Here is a 22989-nt window from a genome sequence, read left to right as displayed (position 1 = left end):
TTATGCAATTTTCACAGCTTATCTTCATGTTGGTAACAGAATCCATTTGTGTCCCATCATTTTTGTGAACTTGTTTTCCTGTAGGAGCCTCAATGTTTTTTCTGTCCATTTTCTCTACAGATGAACATTATCCAATGTCTTACAATACAATACAATTAATTCAAAAACTATCAAAGCACACCAACATTCATTTGGCAGGTGGTACTCCTCTGAAAGCATTTGCTTCATTTAATGGAATCTGCCAAATAGAGACCTTATTAAAATGCAATTTATGGATGTTCTCCCCCTGCTTTCTGACAGCATGGAGGTGAAAATTCTGTTTACAATATTCCTGAGTGCCAAACTGAATCATCAACTTCAGTTTTGATCAACAATCATTCTGGCAGATAACACCAAGTTCTGACCATGGTTGTAGTATGTGACATATACTTTGGAAATCACTGCCTACATTAAAAAAAAAAAAAAGAAAAATAAAAAATCTGTAACAAAACTGAAAATACCCAAGCCCCCCCTAACCCCCCCACAAAAAAAAAAAGGAAAACCAAAAGAAAAGAGAGAAAGAGGAAAAGAAAGGGAATGAGCAAGAGAAAGAGACTGTGTTTTCATTGTTATGTGTCAGGAGAAGGTTCTTCTACCATACAAGGCTCTGCTGTTTGGTTCTCCTCCTCCTCCACTTCTTCCCCTACTTGCTCATCAAGAGGAATTTCAGTGGATTCTGAATCCTGGGTGCAAAGAGTCTTGGAGTCACTGAAGCTGGTGTCTTCTTCTACTTGACTGCCACTGTCCTTTTCGGTGTCTGACTCACCATCTTCCTCCAGCGTTAGTTCAAACTGAAATTTTTCAGTTTGACCCTGCTTTCCCTCTTCCTTTTCTTCAGGTGCAGGAGAGGGACTTCTAGGGATTGTGCTCTGATACCATTCTCGATTGTCCTCCAGTGTATCTAAGATATCCTGGGCATCCGGGTGAACGAGATCTGCCCACGTCTCCCACAAAGGATGAACAATGTAATCTATAAAACCCACCTGTTTCAAATAATGCAAGAATATGATTACTCACAGAGAAATGAGTAAGTCATGCAAAATATGAGAAATATAATGCTAGGAAGAGACACAAGATACATTACCCTTAGAGGTGGCTGAAAGGAAACCATACTAGTTTATATAACAGATAAGGTCTTTTACTTTTCAGAAGTCTGTTTCAGGATATTGGATAACAACATGGAAAGGATTTGATTTCAAGTAAAGTGCTCATTCCAAACAACTCCACTGCATCTTGTGAGCTAGATACCTGATTTATATTTAATTATGTTTTTGAAGGAAACCCCAATCAGCTCTACAATAGTTTCTTTTGGCATGTATGCTGCTTTTCAGGTCAGGACAGTGATGGAATCCCTTCAGCAAACATATTGCCGCGCACTATGTTTTCACAGTAAAAGTCCCAATTTGCCTCATTGACACCTGAGGAGCTGAATTAATTAACTCAGAGGAAGAAAAGAAAAAAGTGCATTCAGAAATTGTTCAAAACATGACTATGTACTATCCTTTTCTTCCAAAAGGTTTAACTACCTTATAAAATCAATTACCTGTGATTTTTCTACAGATGCATTGTGCTTATCACACATGGGACTTATCTCCATTCCCCTCTCTCGTTCCCGGTCTCCCTGACGGAAAAATTCCTCCATTATTCTATCTGTCCATTGGCGGTAGAGGTGGAGCGGCTTGGTAGGGTTGCTCAGATCTGCACAGTGCACCATATTCTGAAGAACCTAGAACACGTTGAACACCCGTGGTGTTATTGCACTGAAGAAAAGCAGCTCCTTTTTTATTCACATTTCTGGTGACTGTAAAACACGATCTTGAAAATACACGTAATGCAAAATTTATTCTAAACAGCCAAAACTTTTGTGGTTGTGTGCTTTTCACACTTGCATTAATAGCCATGAATTACCTAGCTTCTGCTGCTTCTGTCGCTATGAAGATCACAAAATCCTTGTGAGAAAGAGAATAATTTTTTGATAATTTGAAGGGAAGGCCAAAGCCTCATTCAGTCCTGAACTACCCTAGCACTTTGTGAGTCTCCCAGAGAATCACTTAAACCATGTCATTTAGACCAGGGAGGAAAGAGAAGGAAGCAGCAAATCATGGTGTGAAAGAGACAGCTCTAATCCATGCTGGAGAATGGGGAAGGAAATGTTATTAAGTATGTAATACAAGTGGACATTTTCAGGTGCATTTCCTTACCTGAATCCTGTCTGAATAGTTATCAAGAAGCAGGACACCAGAACTGGTCACTTTTTTAGTTTCAACCATAGTTTTTAAATCAGCCAGTAGATTCATATGCTTAGACATATCTGTTGCAAGTACCTAGAAAAAAAACAAACAAAAGATGAACACTACATAAATTATTCTACTGGAGTTTTTTGAAAAATAATTGAACATATAAATCAACATTTTTGGAAGGAACCCATAGCTTCTATGTCTGAATACATGATACAAGTAAGAGTCCTGTATATTCATAATAGTAGGTTCTCATAATAGTTTTTTAAAGAATATGACAAAATCATTGTTCAGCATTGCTCAGAATGAACTGATCAGCCCAAATTCATTATTAATTCAGTAGCAAATTTCTACCTGTAATGGTAGAATGGCATCATCAAAACCAGCTTGAAACAGAATAGTATGCCTTCCAGAAGTGCATAGAAAGTGAGTGGAACTTAAAAGACCCCACTATTTGTATTTGGGTAAGATATGACAAAACTTTAAACTTTCACTTCATTGTTTATGGGCCTGACGACATGTAATTTATTATAAAATGCTTCTGTGCTTTATTATTCAATGTCCTAACTCTATGGAAGACAAAATCTCAAAACTCACAATGTCAATGACCATTTTCCTCAATGATTGTCTCTGTTTTTTGGTCAGATTCTGGAAAATGTCACAATTTTCTTCCTGCAGCAGCTTGAAACCCACAGCCAAGTGATGATTCTCCAGTACTGATGAGTCATTGTACATCAAGGCAAGTTCAGAATCTGCAGTAACAATTGCAGGGCAGAACGTTACTAAAGCCTGTGCTTCTACCAAATCCCTTAAGATCTTTTTCAAATTCATTACATGCATAACAAGACTTACAGATAAAACTTTTAGAAGCAGCCCTGAAAGTTACAGAATTATTCACTGAATAACTTAACTTAAAGTCAAGCCAAAGTTGAACAAAACAAAGAAAAGGCTTTGCAATGATGCAGGAACACATGCCTGTAGTGGCAGGTGAGAAAAAAATATAAGAAAGTTAATTTTTAGAATGAATTTTCATAACTGCAAGAGGCAACTTAGAAAATATTTTATGCATAATATATGCATAAACACACCTCAACTAAAACACACTGATGTGTAGTCTTCTCATGCCTCTCTCTGTCACAACTACTAAAATACTACTGTTAGTCAAGTTTCAGCTTCCCAGGACTTTCACCTGGGAATATACAGCTGAGGCTTTTCTGCAGGTCTGGTGCCGAGGAGCACCAGCTTCTTGATTTTCAAATCATGTCTTTCTGAAGTTATCTAAGATGCTAAGATGCCTAGTGAACCATACAGTCATTAGTCCATGACAGCTAAAGGCTGGTAGGATGGTATCAGCTATGCTTCTGTCTTTTTCATGTAATGTCCTGTGGTGTTAAACTGCAGGCAGTGGCCTTGAATGCTGCCTTGTTTTTGGGTGTGGTCAGTCCCTGATGCTGTCTGTAATACTGTCTTCAACAATGGAATTATTCTCACCTCAGTCACCCCATATGGCCGTCACAATAACACACACTTCCCAGCCATGCCTGTGCTAAGGCACACATATAAGGTCAGCTTAGACCTGCTGAACAGACAGCTCTGAAAAATCAAAGCAATTACAAAAATGTCTGCACAGCTTTAGCTTTAACTCAGGTATACTGCACAGTCAGCTTGCATATGCTTTAAGATACAGCTTGTAAATAAATCTATCACAAAATACTCATATAGTTTTTATGCGATCATACTTTTCCTGTGCTATAGTTACTTCTGTTTATTGCAGTTGTTCTAGCCTAAGTCTAAACATACATCAGTCTAGTCCACTCTTAGTCCTCTTTTCTTCTTTTACACCAGCTATACTTTTAAATGCCTCTGGTTCAACAGGAGGCCTCTAAAAGCTTTGATCTTCAGATTTCATTAATCTCATTATCCATTCTCCTGCTGTCTTCCTCTCCTGTCTTGAATAAATCAATCTGTTGAATCAGGGAAGTCTTCCTCTGCCTTTTCTTATCCCAAAACCAGCAAAACCATAACAGCAAAAGCAGAAAGAAAGCAAGTTTGTAAAATGATCTCTCTTTCATCTTTCACAGAACACATACAAAGCTTGCATACTTGTTTTTCTCATGCAGAAATCACACACTAGTCTATTTTCCTTTCAAACAGCTTCTGATTTGCTGCAACTGCAAAACACTCCAGATTGCCAAAATACTTTGGAAGAGCTGGAGCTACAGACACAGTTAAAATGCACTCAACTTCAAAATGGATATAAAAATGGAAGAAAGTTCCCCTTTTGTAACGTCTGTAACTCATTGTAGGATTCAAGAACATTTTTCTGGGAGGACAGAGTTATAGTAGTAAAATAAATATCTACTCTGAGGCTAATATACTTCATATTTGTTTGTTATTTAGTAGCATTCAAGAGGGATTTGTTTAGTCGACAACTCTGTAATAGACTTTATATAGGAAAATAATAGTCAAAAAAGTCACAAGACTAATCATAAAAAAATATGAAAATATGGCAAATATTTACATATTTTAACTAAGTCTAATTAAGTCTATCATGTAACTAAGTCTATCATGTTTTTTTAAAATGCATTCTTATATTTAGGTGAAAAAATTAGATAGAAGCAAATTATCTTCTAAAAGTTAGGAAAATTTTGGATTTGAGAAGCGAACATTAGATGATTTTTTTCTGTCTCTTTCCCTGCAGTTTCTTCCTTGCACACAGAACAATTTAAAATAAACAAAATTCTTTGTTTCTTTCAACCTTGCAACAGCTGAAAGTTTCAGCTAGTGTTTTACTTGATTGACACAAAAGCCTCCTTTATCAAAAGCTGAATTGAGAAAAACAAGATATACTTTTTAAGCTGATAATTATCAGTATGAATATGATTCCTACATTAGCTGAATTTCAGTCTAACTAGAAGTAAAAGCTTTATGCACCACTACTCATCCCTTCAACTAAGTCAACACTCTTAAACCTAAACAATTCATTGGTTTCCTCACAGAACCTTGGAGCCACCAAGTATAAGATGGTACTCAATTTCTGACTCAACAAGCAAGGAAAAAGCTTTACTTACATATGCCCACTCTTAAGATTCAATTAAGAATTTGGTTTTCGCACAAAGCTTGATTCACTCTCTGCCTGCACTGCTGAACTGTACTGGTCCCCAGTAAAGCACAAACAATACAGTCAATCTTAATCCTCTTTCATGAGTATGAGTCATAAAATTCAATTTCATTATAGGATGGCCCTTAGGCCATTGGGACAAACAAAACTAGGTGCAGGCTAAACTGAAGTACATGTCTTATTTGAATATACAGCAGCAATGAGTCAGAGCAGGAGCTCCCTTCTTCGAACGCTACTGCTGATTTGGGGTCATTCTATTTTAACACCTGTGAAATAGATTCTGCCCATGTGCAGAAGTAACAGTATCTATAAATGTACAACCAGATGGGTCAAATACACAACTCTAGGTATGTTTCCATTTCTGTTGCTTTTTCTTCTTTTGTGCTTGGATTATTAGTATTATTTAAACTTTGCACTTCTGGGTCAGTTATCATAAAAGGAGAAGTTTTCAGAGAGCAGAAGAAATAACCCAGTATGATGGAACTTGTATTGACCTAAAAGGGCAATAATACTGACATCAGGCAACAAAATCCAAGCAAGTCGCCACTGGGGCAACAAACTATTGAATAAATATGTCATGATCAGGTTCAATAAAGTTGACAGTGATTTTCTTTCAGTAGATGATTGAAGGGATAGAGGTTCAGCAATGCTGCCAACAACAGCCTTGAGGAATGCAGAAGTACACTATGTTTCAAATTTGGAGATAACATTGGAGTCAGAAAAAACCAAACATGTTTATCATAGCTGCAGAAACAGGGTGAGGAAATTCAGTCTACAAAGCATGAGAGATCAAAAGCCAAGTACAGGATACAGGATTGTCTGTATGTTTGCTAAAAAGAATCATGCTTTTCTGCTTCCTGAATTTCTACCTATCATCACACCACATGTTTCCAATATAAACACATAAGTTCTTGTCTTGCCTTTTTTTTTAAATCTTCCTTCATTCTCTTCTTAAAACTTTACCTATTTAATGTAAATCAACTATATTTCCAGGAGAGAAAACATGCAATACATCAAAAAAATGCCAGGTTAATAGTTTATACCTTAATAATTCTTGCTAGAGTGTACTGTGTAAATAATTTCTAAAGTTAGAAAAAGTTCAAAGTAATATCAGGTTTAAAATAAAAACATCTATCTATTTACTGAGAAAAGTTAGAGATAGAAGCAAACAAGGAATGAACTGGTGGTATTTTTCAGGTGCTATGTGCAGACCTCACAGCAAATTTTTGAGAAAACCACTAAACATCAAACTTACTTGTGTTGATAAGAAATTGATTTGAAACCCCAGGATGATCTACATCATGTATTGCACTGGCAAAAATTGCTGCAAGAATCTCCAAATCAGTGAACACCGCCTAGAATATAATTAAACAGAAATGACAATGACCAAACTGTGAAAAATTGTTTCCAGTAAAAAGGATTCTACTTGATGCTGGATGTGAACAGGCAAAACACATTTAAAATATACCATGATCTCTAAAGACTTTACACACAAGCTCTTAAAGCCTTTGTAAAATCATCAATTATGTAGAATTTCATAAATATTTCAAGTTTGGCCAAAGTAAAGTGATTTATACTTCATACAGAGAGCATCACTAAATTCTGCCACAACTGAAGTATTTTCAGCTTCAGTCTGTAAATAAATCCACCTCTATTAGGCAATTAAGTACAGGTTTCTAATTTACAGCACAAATTAAAGTTAATATTTTAGCCTGCCTCCTCTGTATCTGTATTTGAAAGATGCACATCTCCCATATAAAGAAAATAGCAACAGACTACACATCATATCACTTAGCATTTACTGATTTTCCATTTGTATGAGATTACCAGGAAGATAGGAAATGCAATGGATTTGGAATGTCACTGAGCCCAGTGCCCTGTTGTCAGAAGCACCCACATGATGCAAATGCTTTCAAAATTGATCATTTTTCAAAGGGCAAAGACCAGCAGTGGCATTGGGCAGCCATTGCCATTTCACTGGCTAAAGCTCTGCTGAGAATAAGGCCATGAAAAAAAAGGTCTGGAAAAAAACCCCCTAAATTTTACTGATGACTAGCTCAGCTGTGTGGTGAAGCCAGTGATGTTTTAAGAACATTACCTGATCTTCTTGAGAAAAAGAAAATTTTTCTCAAGAGATTTCCAAGTCTTTGAGCATCCAAACCTGCCAAGGTCCACTTATAACTCTCTTTTTAAGAAGAAGGTAATACAGATGTATTCAGTAGCATTAAAGATTGACCATTATAGGGGGGTCAAAATGCAGCCCTTCTTGAAAATGAAGGTAAATCCTTTCGAACTAATAAAATTTCTACTACTTCCTTTATCTGAATTTTTCTGTTTGCTGGGATATATCAACATCAATGATTGCTATGTTAAGACCTGAACTGTGCTTAAAAAAGGGAAAATCTCCATCTTTCACATCCTTCTACTTCAAAGATTTAAGAACTTTCAAGAAGAGAATTTCTACAAAAAGAACAGATTATTTTCCCAAAAACCTTTGAAATATTTATTGGAGTGGGGGGAGTGTAAGAAAAGAGAGTCCAGTGAAAATTTAGTACATGTTCCAATCTGTCTTAGAAGTAAATATAAAAGTAGTCTTTCTGGATCAGAATAAACTTTCCTAAGAACTTCCACTTACTGTAGTTAGGCAGAATCCCACATGGGAAATAGCTACAGAAAAGGATATAGCATAGATAGTAAGATGGTAGAAACAAGATATGCATTGTGTTACAGTGAAAAAGGTTATGACAGCAAAAATTTCCATGATTTAAAATAAAAAGAAGAGGTGTTTTCTGCACAATATTTACATTAACTTTGATCCTCACACAATATCTTTGGAAGAACAGAATTCATCAAAGAAATGCTAAGATTTCTTTTAAAAACATTGCAGAAACTAAGATCTTTAATATTTAGTTTAGGAGACTCTCAGTACATCCCTTTCTCTCATGACTGCCACTTTTCTTCTTCAGTGTAGTTTACCTCTAATGCTGGGGTTGATAGTAGAACGTGGGTTGACTGAACAACATCTGCAGCATGTATGTTATTGTGGTACGCCACATCTGCATGGTAATGGTCTTCCAGGGTCATCAAGTAAGTAATTAAAGTATCTGCTGGAATCTTAAAAGTTTTTAACAAGTCCCGCTCCTATAAAAGTAAAGGAAAAACAATTAGATTTCAAAGCACAGAACAGTCTCCAAGGTAAAAAAGCAGCATGACTGCTCATACTTGCCTGGAAAATAGTGTGCATGATGACAGTCAGAGGTCTGTTTCCAGATAACTCTGCTACTCTGAAAACCTGAAGGCCCCACTTGTTCAAATCTTCAAGTTCCTAGAGTAAAATCAAGCAATGAACAGGTTGAAACCTAACATAAAAATTCCTGCAATTTTTGAGAGAAGCAATTATAAACAGAGGACTCATTAAGACCTGGCCAGTGTGCAAGTTACATGCTCAACCTTGCAAGGGCTAAACTCTAAACTCTGCAGCTGCTGCTAATCTTGCAATATCAGAATTTACATCTACCCATTTTTCAAATTTTATTTGTCTAAGCAGGAAAGACTGCCTCTTAAATGAATTGCTCCAGAGGGAAAAACTCTACAGTATCTTGAATGAGTTTAACTGACACACTTTGCTATCTCACTGTCTATTGACAATGAAGTTCAGTGAGGAGAAAACCTCCAGAGATGTGCAATTCTGCTGAGTGCATTTCTGCAATGTGCAGAGATGGGCAATTCTGCTGCTCTCGCCCTGGTCTCAGAAACACTCTTCGAATAAGATTCCTGAAAAAGTTGGAAGAGGCATAACTCAATTAAAAATCCCTTTTTACCAATTTTCTGTTATTACCAAGTAGTTAGCTGCTGGTGCAAAAAATAGTAAGAAATTTCATTAAAATAAGAAAAAGAATGCACATAAAATGATACAGCTAAAATTAGGAAGGGTAGTTCTAATGCTATGTACCCTTGTGCATTTTTTAAAAATAAGTTTGCTATCTATACATTTTCATTCCTGTGACACTATACAATATGTTTAGTCTTCAATCTTCAGATACTATTTATGAATAGGAAGGCTTCTTAATGCATACACAAATGCCAGATGAAATTGTCTTCATGCTGAAATTAGCCCTTATGGTCTGATTCTGATTTTACTTGCTATTCTTCCGCTCCAACAAATTTGGGCCATTTCAAGTTATATAAATGCTTGGTGCTGCAGCTTGAAATCAATGTGTATAAGCAGAGGATGGAACAATACAGAAATATCCACACTCTGTTTATGTAATTTCAAGGACATATATATATATTCTCTACCTTGGCAAGGACATCTTCTTGGTCTGTTTTAACTCCAAACCTGGGAATACTGGAATTAGTTAGGCTGGAGCTGTGCATGAGTTTTTTGACTCCACTGATCTGGGACATTGGCCTCTTCTTTTTCTCTTTCTCTTTCTGTGTTGGAGAAGGGATTTCAACTTCATGTTGCTTGTCTTCAAAAGAATGAATAAAAAGAGAATAATTTATAAAATAATTATAAATATTATAAAATTCACTTTTGAGTTGCACCTTATGGACTTTTTAATTCTTAGAAAAACCTCTTTTAAGATTTGGATTCTTTCTGTCAAGATCACCAAACCCATGAAAAGTTAAGTATAGACCTATACTTCAGTAAAAGCAGATCTCTTTTACTCAAATTGCCTCATTATTTCTGAATTGGCTTTAAAAGCAACTTGTGACTGTCTGATTACCACTTCTCCCATATCACTAGTGCTGTAGAAAGGGTCAATCATCTCAGTATAAAAATGTTATTACAACCGCACAGGAATACACTTTGAAAGAAAAATAATTTTCTTTCTTTTTTTTTCAGGAGAAACATTCTCTGAAAATGTATTTCAAAAGCTGTCTAAGTGTGTCCTCATGTAAACCTTTAGAAAACTTTTTCAGGACTTGAAGACACAAAGAATTTGATACTTGTGGAGTGGTCCTGTCTACTAAGACTGTACAACTTGGAAAGCCTTTTGTGTTTTCCAAGCCACATCTACAATAACTTTGGATTGCTGGCAGTTCATGCCATCAGTGCAGTGTTTCTGCACCTCCCAGCTATAGTCAATAATAATGACAAAATAAGAGAGTACTTTGTTAACCTCTGAATTTTGCTGTGGGATTTTGCCTCCGTAGCAGTATCAGCAGCATCACTTAATAAAATTTATTGACATATGTGCCAGCAAAACTTTAGACAAGAATTAAAGTGAGAGTAAAATATATTTAGGCAACTGCCACAGGATTGCTGCACAACCAGTATGGGGTTGTGGAGAGCTGCAAACATCTGTTTCAAAGAAACCCAAGTTAGTGCAATGAAAGGCTTTTCTGAAAAAAACTACTAGGAACATGAATTAATTTTTGTTTCTTTTATTCATACTGTATTTCAACCTAGAGTTTAATGATTCCCTTCAAATAACCTCTTTTTCTTTGCTGAAATGTACCTCCATCTTTTCCAGACCTCAAGGAATATACTAGGAAAACCACAAAAATCCAGAAAAGATGTTTCTGACACAGGAGATGAGCCAAAACAGCTAAAAAAACCTTAAACCAAAATAAAACTTGAAAAGAAAGTAAGAAAAATTGGGATTTTTTGTATGTGTATTTTTTCCTTTCTGCAATATTCATTTCCAATACAGACTTTGAAACCAGATGAGGTTAGCAAGTCCATTTCTAATTAGGAGCTTTTTATATGTTTGCTTTGCTTCTTCACCTTTTTTCTGCCTTTTTTTCCCTTTTAATTACCCTTTAGCAGATACTTCTAATGGACACCTCAAATTCCAAAGAAATCACAATGAAGAAGAGACTTTGGAAATGTCACCAGGTTGTAGCCTAGAGCACTGAGTCCTTGGACTACCACATCATAGTTCACCACTCTCCCTGTAAGGGGAAAAGAGCGAGGTGGAGCGTGGCAGCCCTGGTCTGGTGGAAACCAACAACAGATGAGCAGCTGTGACTTGTGCTTGTGCTTTGATGTTTATGGTTTCAGTCATATGCACAAAGTTTAGTTCCATCAAACAGAGGTTCGTTAGCTGAGCTGTCAGAGTAACTCAAGTGAAAGGAAGTGTCTGTCTGAATGACTTAAATCTCCAGAGAAACTCCGTGGGACTGCCTCTGCTTTTGTAACTTTGAGCAGACAGGGCTGTGCCCATCTGAATATCCAGAAAAGAGAGCTTGCCATTTTGACCCTGTTTATGCTGTGCTCAATTACAGGCTCTCAAACATTTTCCATTCATAGAAAACAGGTTAATGATACTGAAAAAGGAAACTTTGCATATTATTATACACAATATAGAAGCCTTATGTCTTATACACAGATTATATTTCTAATCATTGTAAATAGCTTAAAACATTGATATATCCCTAAAGGAAAACAGTTTGTTTTTGGTTTTTTGTTTGTTTTTTTTTTTTTTTTAATAAGAACAGAAAACCCTGTTTTCTCATGACACCTTCCTAACTTACAAATGTGAGAAATTTTGTAGATATTGAGGAGGTAAGTTGCATATTAAAAAATTAAATTAGATAATAAACTCATTAAATACTTTTAGGGAGAGAAAGTTTTCTCTCTTCATGAATATTCAGAACCTACATACTTAGACTGCATATTTTGAAAATATTTAAGCAATATATCTGTAGATGAGGTGTTTTCACTATTGTGCTGCTCTTATACCTACAATTCTAAGTATCTAGTTTTTCATGCAGACAGAAAACAGTACCCATGGTCCAGTAAATTAGAAGTGATTGCCTCTCTGGCCCTCTTTCTGCTTGTGACTGAGATCTCATGTGAAAGGCTGACAGATGCATTTTTTTACCCTGTCAAAGTAAGTCTCAAGCTTTCAAATGAAAGCAAGCAGAAGCTGGCATCTCAATCTCCGCAGCCTAAGTGGGTCATCCTTTCAGGCAACTGCACACTGTAGTTTTCAGGGCACATGAAGCTGGGCAATACTGCTTGTCTGTGACAGAGGCTTGTCCCTCTCCCTGTGTCTGAACCCTGCTGTGCTGCAGCAGTTGGCACACTGGGTCAGCTGAACAGACACATTCAGCCATCCCTTTTGGGCAGGGTGACAGGGTAAAATGTACCTCACAGAAACACCACTTCTTCCAAAAAAGCCACAAAGCACCAGCTATGGTATCTCACACAGAATAAGATGGATATTAACATGTATGACTGTCACTTTTTAAAGTACATGTTATCCTAATTTAGATGTATTTCACTGTGCATCTCTTATTACACCATCTTTATGAATCAATGGTATTTTGCTCAAAACATGTTTTGAGATTGGTATAGTATCTTTATCTTCATGCTCAATCTCAGCAATACAAAAGTTTTCTTGATTTTCATGAATTTTAAGAAAAAAAAGCCATGGTTAAGGGCCCATATTCTTTGTAATATTGTGTTGGGCTTTTGTTAATGCTCACATCCCAGCATGCCAAGATCTTGAGCTGCAAAAACTTTCTGGAAAAAGTCTATTCAGATGTTTATTTAGTCACATGCACCTAACTGTGCATGTGGGCAGGGAATACCAAAATATCTTAACTGCTTGCTGTGAGATTTTATGAGGTTACATGCACTTATATGCTTCCAGCACACTGAAACCTCTGCAATAATTCCAGTAGGAAAATATAGTGGTAGAATTCTCTTTAATGTATAAATATATATATAATTACCACTCTGAGACTAACCCAGTTGGTTAGTGCATGGTGCTAATAAAGCCAGGTTGTAGGTTTGAGCCCTGTATGGGCCATTCACTTTAGAGTTGAACTTGATGGTCCTTGTGAGTCCCTTCCAACTCAGAAGAATATTCTGTGAATCTCTGTGATTCTCTAAAAGTCATTATATTAATTTCTTAATATAGTATCAGTATAGTTGTTTTAACATGTATATGAATATTTATCTGTAATTAAACATACAGGGAAAGCACCTACACAAATTAATTGAGTTGTGAGGAAGTGGATCTAACCTGATCTCTCTGCACAAATGCTGACAACAATATGATAAATGCACAGTTCCTGAAACAAGAAATTAATATGGAAAGCCACTTGCTTTTAGGCTCTAACACAGCCCAGAGAAATATAAAAAAACCCCAAAGGCAAAAAAGTTAGCTTTTCATAGTCTTACCTAAGAAAGTGTTTGATATATATTCTGAGACCTGATTGCCTGACCTGCTCATTTCAGAGAGGTGGGTTAGCTCACGGTTGAGCATTCTTTTAAACTGGAAAAGAAAACAAAAAAGTGTAAAGTTAGCTACATCAACATATATTTTAGTTAGAATAAGAACATGCAGTCACTTTATAACTGGGGAAAGAACATTGCATTAAGAATATATATTTATATATATATATATACGTTATGGCATCAAGAATATATACTGTGTAAGTAGAAATCACAAGTTGAACAATGTCATTCTTAACCTTCTAAAATACACCACAGTGATTCAATGACTGACGTACAGTGTCCTACTAGTAACTGAAAACTCTAAGGCATTTGCACACACACAAGTTATAATATTGCCTTTCCAATTTTTGATTTTAATTTCGAAAGCAAATAAAAATGTATTTATATCCAAGCTGGTCTCTACTAGTTCTCTCATAAGATTTGCAAATTAATCTGGTTTTGCATTTTTTGCAATTTATTTGGTGATATTTCAAATCTATCTTACCTCTCATCATTAATCTACCCAAAATTACTTTACAACATTGCTCCAAATAATCCAAATATCTTATTGATTTCATACTAGCCAATATGACAAGAGGTAGGTTTTGTTGTCTCTGACCTAAAATTATTATATTCAACAAATGACTTGACCATTCTACTATCTCAGAAAACTGTAAGCATCTCTAAGAAACATTGGGGTAGAAAACACCCATCAGTGGAAACACCTTCTATTTCCCTCTTAGCAATTCACTCTAGGCAATCTATAGGATAAAAGCAGATACTAATATTCCATTAAATGTATAATTAATTAGGTACACATCACTGAGCCTTTTGTGATTCCTTCTAGACATCAGGGTGAAATGATATCCTGTGGTATTATGCTTCACAGGTTAATTGCATAATACAGCTCTCACTGTCCTACGTGCATTTTCATTGACTATAGCTCTGCCTTGATATTACCAACAAACAGAAGGCAGCAATACTTACAAATAATTCCAGCTCTTGCCAATAAAAATTAGCATACATCTGTCACTATTAAATTTTGCCTCTTATTGTGCCATCCTTTTATTTTGTTGTTGGATTTCTCAGTCATCTTTTCTCTTAACAAAGCAAAATGATTTCTGCAACTTTCAGAATCACCTTTTACCTTCTCCATGCAGTCATGACTATCCATTATATCAAGGAATAGCTACCCTTAGAGTATATACATGTAAACATTCCTCTGTGTTGAAAACTGGTAATTTATAGTTTATTCTTCCTCAAAGGAGATAAACCACTGTAGTAAATTTTAACCATCCCATTTCCATTCCACTGGAATCATCAAAGCTATTTCTTCAAAGTAGCCTTGCATAATGAAAGGTGTTATTTTCTTCACAATATCTTTATAAGCCACCAATTACCATATCGCTCACAATGTGCCCAACAAAATTACCTTTAATAAAACATTCTAACCATTTGCCACTGCATTTTCCTGCCATCTTGATGTGTCATCAGCTCAGGAAGTTCCAGAGCTACAAAGACTGGATCCTACTTTAGTCACAAGCCAAAGGCTCAGCTTTGATCTCAGATATAGCCATGTGCTAGGAAGTGCTCAACACATGTCTGAAAATTAGAACCATACTGCAAACAGAGCTACACATACTATGAGAACTACAGAGCTATGCACTCTAGACAAAACCAGTCTCAACCTCTTCAGCAATGTATAATGTTTATCAGCAATGTCAAATGTTGAAAATTCAAACCAAGTTTACCAAGCAATATAATGACTGGTCCAAAAACACCAAGACCTTTTTCTTAAAAGTCTGTCTTTTAGACTTTTAAACACTTAAGACACTTAAGTCATGCTTACACACTTTTTCTTCTGTTCCCACAAAAGGTGAGAAACTGTAATATATAAGACAAAAACTGAAGATGTAATGGAATAGCTTGTCTCCGGACAGCATCCAGAGACTGCAGCTTCAACTTATTGAACTATTGAGTATAGGAATATTAATAAAATGTCAGGAGTTGACAAAACCACATTAACTTCCAGACATGTCATCAGCTTATCCATTAGTACTTCAATATCCTCTCTTCCTTAATTTGATTAGCTAGTTCACTGGATCCTAACTTCAATAGATCCTCATCTCCCTGGTTGTTTCCTAGTAAACACTTCTACATAATGCCCAATTTGGTGTTGCTGTTTTTGCTGCAGAAAAACACTAATTGTGTCATGTTCCACACTCTGAAATAAAAGACCATCTAGCTATCACTGGAATGTTCTTCTCTTCAGGATGTCTTCTTAAAGGTTTTCCAGCTTTGAAAGAGGAACTTATCAGTATTTGCAGGTACCTGACACAGGAAACAGGAAGGATTTTTTCTTCCCCCAAATAATAAATTTAACTGCAGGGAGTGGGTAGAGAGGTTTGTCATTTCATGCTGGAAATCATCTTATGGAACTTATGGAGCATATACTCTTTAAGAATTTTCAGCTCAGTATTTTTTGCATGAATATCCACAGCAAATGGAAGGTATATTACATTCTTTTCTACTGCTATGTTCCCCATGGGTCTGTTCCAACCCTCATCTTCCCACGTCCCATCACCCCACAAGTCAGTAGAACATGAAAACTCAACCATTTGCATGAGAACTGCAGAATAGTCTGTGTAACTGCTGAACAAGGGTGTAAAGTGGAACAAGCCCCTCAGCCTCTGCAAGGCCCTCCTGCTGAGAGCAAATTCAATTGGAGATGCCTTTGGCTTTGAAGAACTGTAGCTGCACAATTTCCTCATACTCTTCCACATGTTGCTGACGCCACAGGACCAAAACTTTAATTGACATGAAAACTTCTGGACTAAGCAGGAGTTTAGAGAACTGTTTTGATTTTTCTAATTATCTGACAAAGCCTTATAACCATCATTGCCATTGAATCAGATGAAGCTGAAGACCATATGCAGACAGCAGTGGCTGATGCAGAACAATAATGCTCTTTGAGAATATTAAAAAAATCAAACATGAGAGACAAACAGCAATCAAAATATTCAGGCTTTCTTTTGTTTATACTGTTTCACTGTATCTGTACTTTGCTCAGTCCACTTATGTTTCATAACTTGCCTTTTAAGGAAAAAAAAATCCTTTTTCTAAGAAAAAATCAATCAAAACAGCAAAACCAAATTCAACCCTATTATTTTTTCCCAATTTTTACCTATTTCTCAAAGATTTAATTTGGGCCCAAGTGCACCCATAAATAATAATTTGTTTCAAAGATGCACATCTTACATAGCTCTGCACAATTACTTTATAATGAAAGTTTGCCTCTCACATGGCTCCCACAAGCTCATATTGCCAACCAGAAAAGTAGGTTACATCCGTGAGCCAGCAATGTTTTATTTATTCAAGAAACACCCCAAAGTGCTTGAAACTTATCTAGAATCCACAATCTCATAATTTGGCCTCCCGCAAATAACATGTTGCACGTTATGTTCAAAACAAGTCAAAGAGGACATAAAACCATCTTGTTCCTAACAGCAGTAAATATTAAAGATGATATGTTGAATAAGAATTTTAAAAATCTGAATGTAATATGCTTTCCAAATTCAAGAAAATAAGTCATAAAGATCAAAACTCTTGTTATTAATAACATTTAAACCATAACAATTTAATTACGATATGTGAGCTAGCATGGGGAGGAAGCAGAGGTTTTTGGCTTATCTATGCATATATTGTATTTTTCTCAGAAAGAAAGATTTTCACATATCCCACTAGGCATTTTTAGGTTGGAAAAATGACACATACGTCAGTTTGGAATGCAACAGTCCTTGACTATATCCTTAGAAAATCACCCTGAAAATGAACTGGCAATAAAATGCCCATTAAGTCCATTATACAGTTTTTCACTGCCAAATACTGATGTCAGAGCAATAGAGCCATAAGCTCTTTTCTAAAAAATACCCTGAAAATATTTCCTTGAGCAGAATTTTTAAAATTTCATTTGTTTCTATTTATTTTAGATTTTAATTTCAGCTGGGGTTAGGGGGATGGGGGGGAATAAGAAGGAGCAGAGCCCTCAACACAAATACCAGCAGAGCATTCAAATAACATTGAAAATGTCTCTAAAGTGAAATGAGTAGATGTGCATCTTTATCTCCCTTTATACACCTAAAAGTCTGCTCTAGCAAAAACTGTAATACATGAGAATATAGGTGCATACTTTAATGATAATTAACTGAGAACGATTTCCTAATTGTTTTAAGTTGCCAAGAGGTTTGTAGTTTAGGTCTTCCTGGGCTAAAGTCCAATGTGTGCACATTTCTGTATTTATATTACTGTTGTCAGCCTAGGATAAGCCTACCTGGAGGAGTTTTTTTGAAAAATACAATACTTTTCTGATGTCAGCAAAGACACAGAGGAAAACACAGACAAATTTTTGGAGTAACCATGTTCCCAGATGGCAACCAGAGCATTGATACATTTTTTGGAAGAATTTGAACTTATGTTAGAAAGAATCACTAACTTCAGATCCAAACAGAGTTGATTTATGGCCATGAACAAGTTTGGACCACACACTTTATATATATGCAGGTTATTGTTTACACTTTAGAAGATTTTACAAATTTTTTGTAAAGTTCTTGACTCAATAACAAAGAGCTTAAGTAAAGAAGCAGCCAGCAGCTAGTTGTGTGGAGAGGAAGCACACAGAACCACTCTTGCTGAAGACTCCCTGCAGTAGCAGGGTTTCTTCCACACAGGCTTTCTGTTCCTGCAGAGAAGGGGACTGTAAAGAGGCTGCCTCCAACACAGCCTTTGGCACCAATGCTGTAGGTGAAACATGGACCAAAAAGCCCAGTCCTGCCTGGCCTTCAGTTTGAGCATTTATCAAGTTCCAAGTCCAGAGGAGGCTGGAATAAAAATGCTCAGAAGTGACAGGGGACTGTCATAGCACTAGCTCCCAAACCAGTAGGGCAAAGATCCCAGTTTCAGCCTTTGTGGCTGCTTCTTTTCTAGGTAACATTTCTAAAAACTTACATGAAATAGAATACATCCATGGAACATACTACTAATACTTGGAACATTCAACTTACATGACTATGTTTTGTTTCTGAAATACCTACCAATGCTATTTTTAAAATATGCTTGTATCTCAAAATGAATAAACTGTATTACTAGATTTGAAGAGCTTGTATTCTGCAATATAACAAGGAATTTTAAATAAGTCAGCCTTACAAATTAACATAAGGCTTCTGTCTGTAGTGCTTATCGATGCAAAACCATCTTTGATTTTTAGCAGCATTCTGGATACATTAACAGCATTCTTAATAGCTAAAGGTTTGTGTTGAAAGCCCATGGGTTTAATTAGTATCAAGGACAGGCACTGGTATTTATAATAAGCTACAGAAAGGCAGATATCTCTAAGGCTGTCCTTATGATAGTAGTGCTCATATTTTTCAGTAAAAGATACTCAAAAAAAACCAAGGGTAAGCATTCCTATTTTCCAAAATATAATTCACAGGAGATAAAGTACAGCCTGAAGCACACAGAAATATGTACATAATAAGGGATAGAAACATATACAGTCTTATATCTTATATTACAAACAATAAGATACATCTTATAATGTACTACAATCTGGGAATAAGGTATTTCAATCTTCAGAATCTCATAAATTCTGAATTTATTGCAATTATTAATCCATAATTGCTTGGAATGTCACAAAAAACAGAATGTCTTTGCTTCTTGTCACATTTTTTTTCTCTCAAAAAGCGCTGTAATAAAATTGTGCTCACGGACGACTTAGCTTCCTAACTAAAATCATTGTCTGTAGACAGTATAGGACACTCTCTATACAAAGAACATTTTTTCCCCATGTGTACTCAATTACACCACTGTCTCTGCTAAATTTCAATTAGAAAAAAAAGTCTATGAATTCTAAAGGCTAAACAGTAAGAGTGAACTTTAATTTCTTTTAAATTGGTGATTGAATTTTTCTGATTTAGCAAGAGGAACATGACAACAGCCTAGAAATGCAGGAAATACTTTCTAGTAAATTACAATAAATTATTTTTAGCTGAAATGCAAAGTAATTTCATCTTATTGCTTTGGCAAACAAGAAAGTAATTTACCTAGCTAGAATAATGGGATGAATTTCTTCACAGATGACTGATCAAAATCCTTGATAATATATTGTAACAATTCAGCATTAGCTGAAAATACTCATAATTTGACATAACCAAGCTATTTTAAAAGACATTTCTATTTAGAAATAGACACTTCTATTTTAAAAGACATACATCTATTGTAAAAGTAGGTATTAATAAAAGAAATTCAATTGTGCAAATATAATGCTTGTGCTATTCTTAGTCATTTAATTCAACATATGCTTTATTTAGTTCAGGAGAAATCAGAATTTCTTTAAAGCAGGATTATTTGCACATGTATGGTATGTCAAGCAGAGGATAATATTTTTTTTTTACACACTCGATAACAATTATAAAAGTATACAAGCAGCAGCATTTTTCTTAAGTACAAACATAATTTTTTAGGGATAAACCAAAGCTCAGATGTTCTTTTCTATTAAGTGGATTTCAGTTCTGTGCGTTGACAGGCATACTGATTTAACTCCTTGATGCAAAACTTTTCCATAAAAGAGATAAATCTTATTTAATTCCATTTTCTAGCAGTATTGCTATTTCAAGCTAGTTCACACTGCCCCATGTAACAATATAGATCAGGATTAAAAGATGGCAATTTCCAAGGTTTTAATCAATAAGCTGTCACACTCACAGAGGCTACCAAAAATGCTGTTGAAACACAGTGTTCATAATTTCACCTTTCTTCAGCTATTAAAACCAGTATGAGTCATGCATCCACCTATTATCCTCAGCTTCTTAACTCATGCTCTCTTCTATTGTATAGTATCTCTGTTTTTGGTATTTGGAGTTTTTTAAAACCTTTTAGTGGCTAGAAATACAGTTTTGTAGCAACCTTTTTCTGAAAGAACATAAAATTGTTCTGAATTTCTTTGGCTTTAGACTTGGTCTAATCATTCACTGAAGTAATATTATTTTAAAAGTCCCAACACAGTTTCTAAGACTATACTGTGCAGTTCATTCTTCTTGCTGAACAAAGGCTTGTTGTCTGATTTTTCACTTCAAATTATTCATAATCATATCACCCAAAAATCCTCACACTATTCAGTGATCATGCAATCATGCACCATAAATCAAAGTTCTTAAAAGGTAAAACAAAATCCTACCTTTATGTAGCCCCAAGAAACTGAGAGTAAATAGTTTGCCTCAGGCATTTTCGATTTTTTTCTATACTACCAATCTAAGCTATCAGTTCTTTGCTATCTGACACTGCAAAAGACTTCCAAGAATAAAGATTCCGTCTTTCCTCTCCTAATTCTTTTTGCTGGTCTTCAGGTTCTCAGTGACTGTGTGTTCAGGAGGCATACTGAAGTGAAATCCAACCCTGTGGTCTTCCGATTGTATAAATGCCATTTGTGAAACTCCAAGCATTCAGAGGCAACGTTGAAGACACATTTTGTACAAGCTGAAGAAATTTCTGAAGAGCTAGGGATATGCATATTTCCTGAACACCAGGATTTAATGAATAATGTATGTCAAGATGCTCAGCTGCTCAAAGACTTGCTCTATCAACAGCTACCAAATAAGGACCTGAAGAGGAAGCCACAGACAGTGGCAGCGATCCCTCCCATAGAGCCATACTAGCAGCCAATAGTGTGTCATCCTAAAAGATATAAATCCACAGGGCTGGTATCATGATGTACCGTAATTTCTCATTGGCTGATTCTGGGGACTCTCCTGGGCATGGGATACTTCTTCTTTTCTTCTTTTCTCTTCCCTTTTTTTCCCCCTCCCTGACAGCAAATGCCCTTTTCTAATGGCATCCCTGCCTGCAGCATTCACATGCCATTCAAAAATAATTGGGCTAAAGTCTCATCACTTCAGCAGCATTAACCCGTTTTCAATGGACACGCCATCCAAGCAGTCAAAATTAGTAATGTGCATACATCTGTCTAGATCGCCTAGTGGGATTACTTTTTCATATGGAAGAAAAATATAGTTTGAGGTGTTTTTTATGTGAAAGAAACCCAACATAAATAGATCTGTCTCATTTCTTGAGTAGTTTATGATGTACTTTAACCATTAATTTTTTTGGCTTTTATGTCATCTACATTAAAAAGTTATCCACCTCAGACTATTGGGCCAGACTGCTAATGCTTTTTTATTTAAAAAGGTAAATGCAGTTACTATTAAGCAAAAGCAAGTCATGTGTCTTACAGTTCCCAGTAAATGTTAAGCTTCCATGGAGATGTAAGTGAGATAATAAGAGTCCTCAAATTCTCACTGTATTTATTCAACTTCTGCTCTTTCTGCCTCAGCAGATTATTATAATCAATTACAGCTATACATCATTGAAAAAAAGAAGGGATTGATTGAAAGTGGAGTATGTCAGTGAGCTGACTCAAGCGTTAAATAAAAGATCCCACCATCTGCCACTCAGAGACCAAAACTTGAAAGGAGGAATACATTATGCCCACGGCAGGGGGGGTTGGAGCTAGATGATCTTTAAAGTCCCTTCCAACCCAAGCCATTCTATGGTTCTCTGATTATCTTGCTTCACTCTGTGCAAGGCACATGCACTACTGCAGCAAATTTCAGTCTTTGTTGTGTCAAAAGAAAGAAAGAGTGACAATGGGCAAATGCCTAAGAACAAGCTGAATGAGGTGCAGTGTTCAGCCTAATCCCACACTGCTGATTCACTGGAAGATGCTGACTGAGAATGGTCATAAGAGAGGTTTTGGCTGAAGTAGTCAGCAACACTAAGTGCTTCAAAAAGAATTGAACCTGTAAAGATCAATAGGGCAAAATATTATATAAACAAATCTCTCCCTTACAGCAGAGAAGCCTAGAGCAGTAGGACAACTGAATACAATCAACAGATCATCAGTACTTAAAGTATTTTCTTGTGGAAGGCATACTGTTTGCCTTAAAATAGATAATAAAAAACATTTCTGGCACATTTTAATATGCACAGTTATACTTGGTCTGGATTGATGAAGCTAGATGTTTATAAAACAATTAAGTTTTGAAAACAGACCTGGGGTTACTAGACACTCAGCAAGATATTAAAGACGTCAAAAGAATCTTTTAGAAAATATTTCTCCTGATTGTTCCAGCTCAGCTTCGTAATGCTGAATATAGAGCTTCTCTACATCTGTGTTTCATTGTCTTCCTATCATGCACAAGAGAGCACTGCTGCCACCTACCCAGCATCAACACAGAAGTGGAAAAATGATGCCTTTCTTCAGGAAACAATTTCAAGCATGACTTAGAAAATGGTAAATTAACTTTTGGCTACTTTAGGAATGAAGCATGTGGGTTTTGGTTGCAATAGGTTGTATGAGAAGACAC

At 35.9% G+C, this 22989-nt stretch overlaps 1 protein-coding gene across 2 annotated transcripts in view; it reads right to left on the bottom strand.

The window, feature by feature from the left end:
• Positions 1-569: 569 nt before the first annotated feature.
• Positions 570-22989, bottom strand: part of PDE4D (phosphodiesterase 4D) — a 350395-nt gene continuing 327975 nt past the window's right edge. For both annotated transcript variants that reach the window (XM_066568867.1, XM_066568868.1), the window contains exons 7-15: positions 13538-13631; positions 9697-9869; positions 8624-8722; positions 8374-8538; positions 6653-6752; positions 2874-3028; positions 2241-2363; positions 1583-1765; positions 570-1022 (exon numbers count right to left, since the gene is read on the bottom strand). In XM_066568867.1, coding sequence (XP_066424964.1) covers positions 609-1022; positions 1583-1765; positions 2241-2363; positions 2874-3028; positions 6653-6752; positions 8374-8538; positions 8624-8722; positions 9697-9869; positions 13538-13631 — 1506 coding nt within the window. In that variant the 3' untranslated portion in view covers positions 570-608. The remainder of the gene's footprint in view (positions 1023-1582; positions 1766-2240; positions 2364-2873; positions 3029-6652; positions 6753-8373; positions 8539-8623; positions 8723-9696; positions 9870-13537; positions 13632-22989) is intronic.

The sequence above is a fragment of the Molothrus aeneus genome, chromosome Z (assembly GCF_037042795.1).
Source record: "Molothrus aeneus isolate 106 chromosome Z, BPBGC_Maene_1.0, whole genome shotgun sequence".
NCBI classification, from domain to species: domain Eukaryota; kingdom Metazoa; phylum Chordata; class Aves; order Passeriformes; family Icteridae; genus Molothrus; species Molothrus aeneus.
This window is presented reverse-complemented; position numbering and strand designations above follow the sequence as displayed.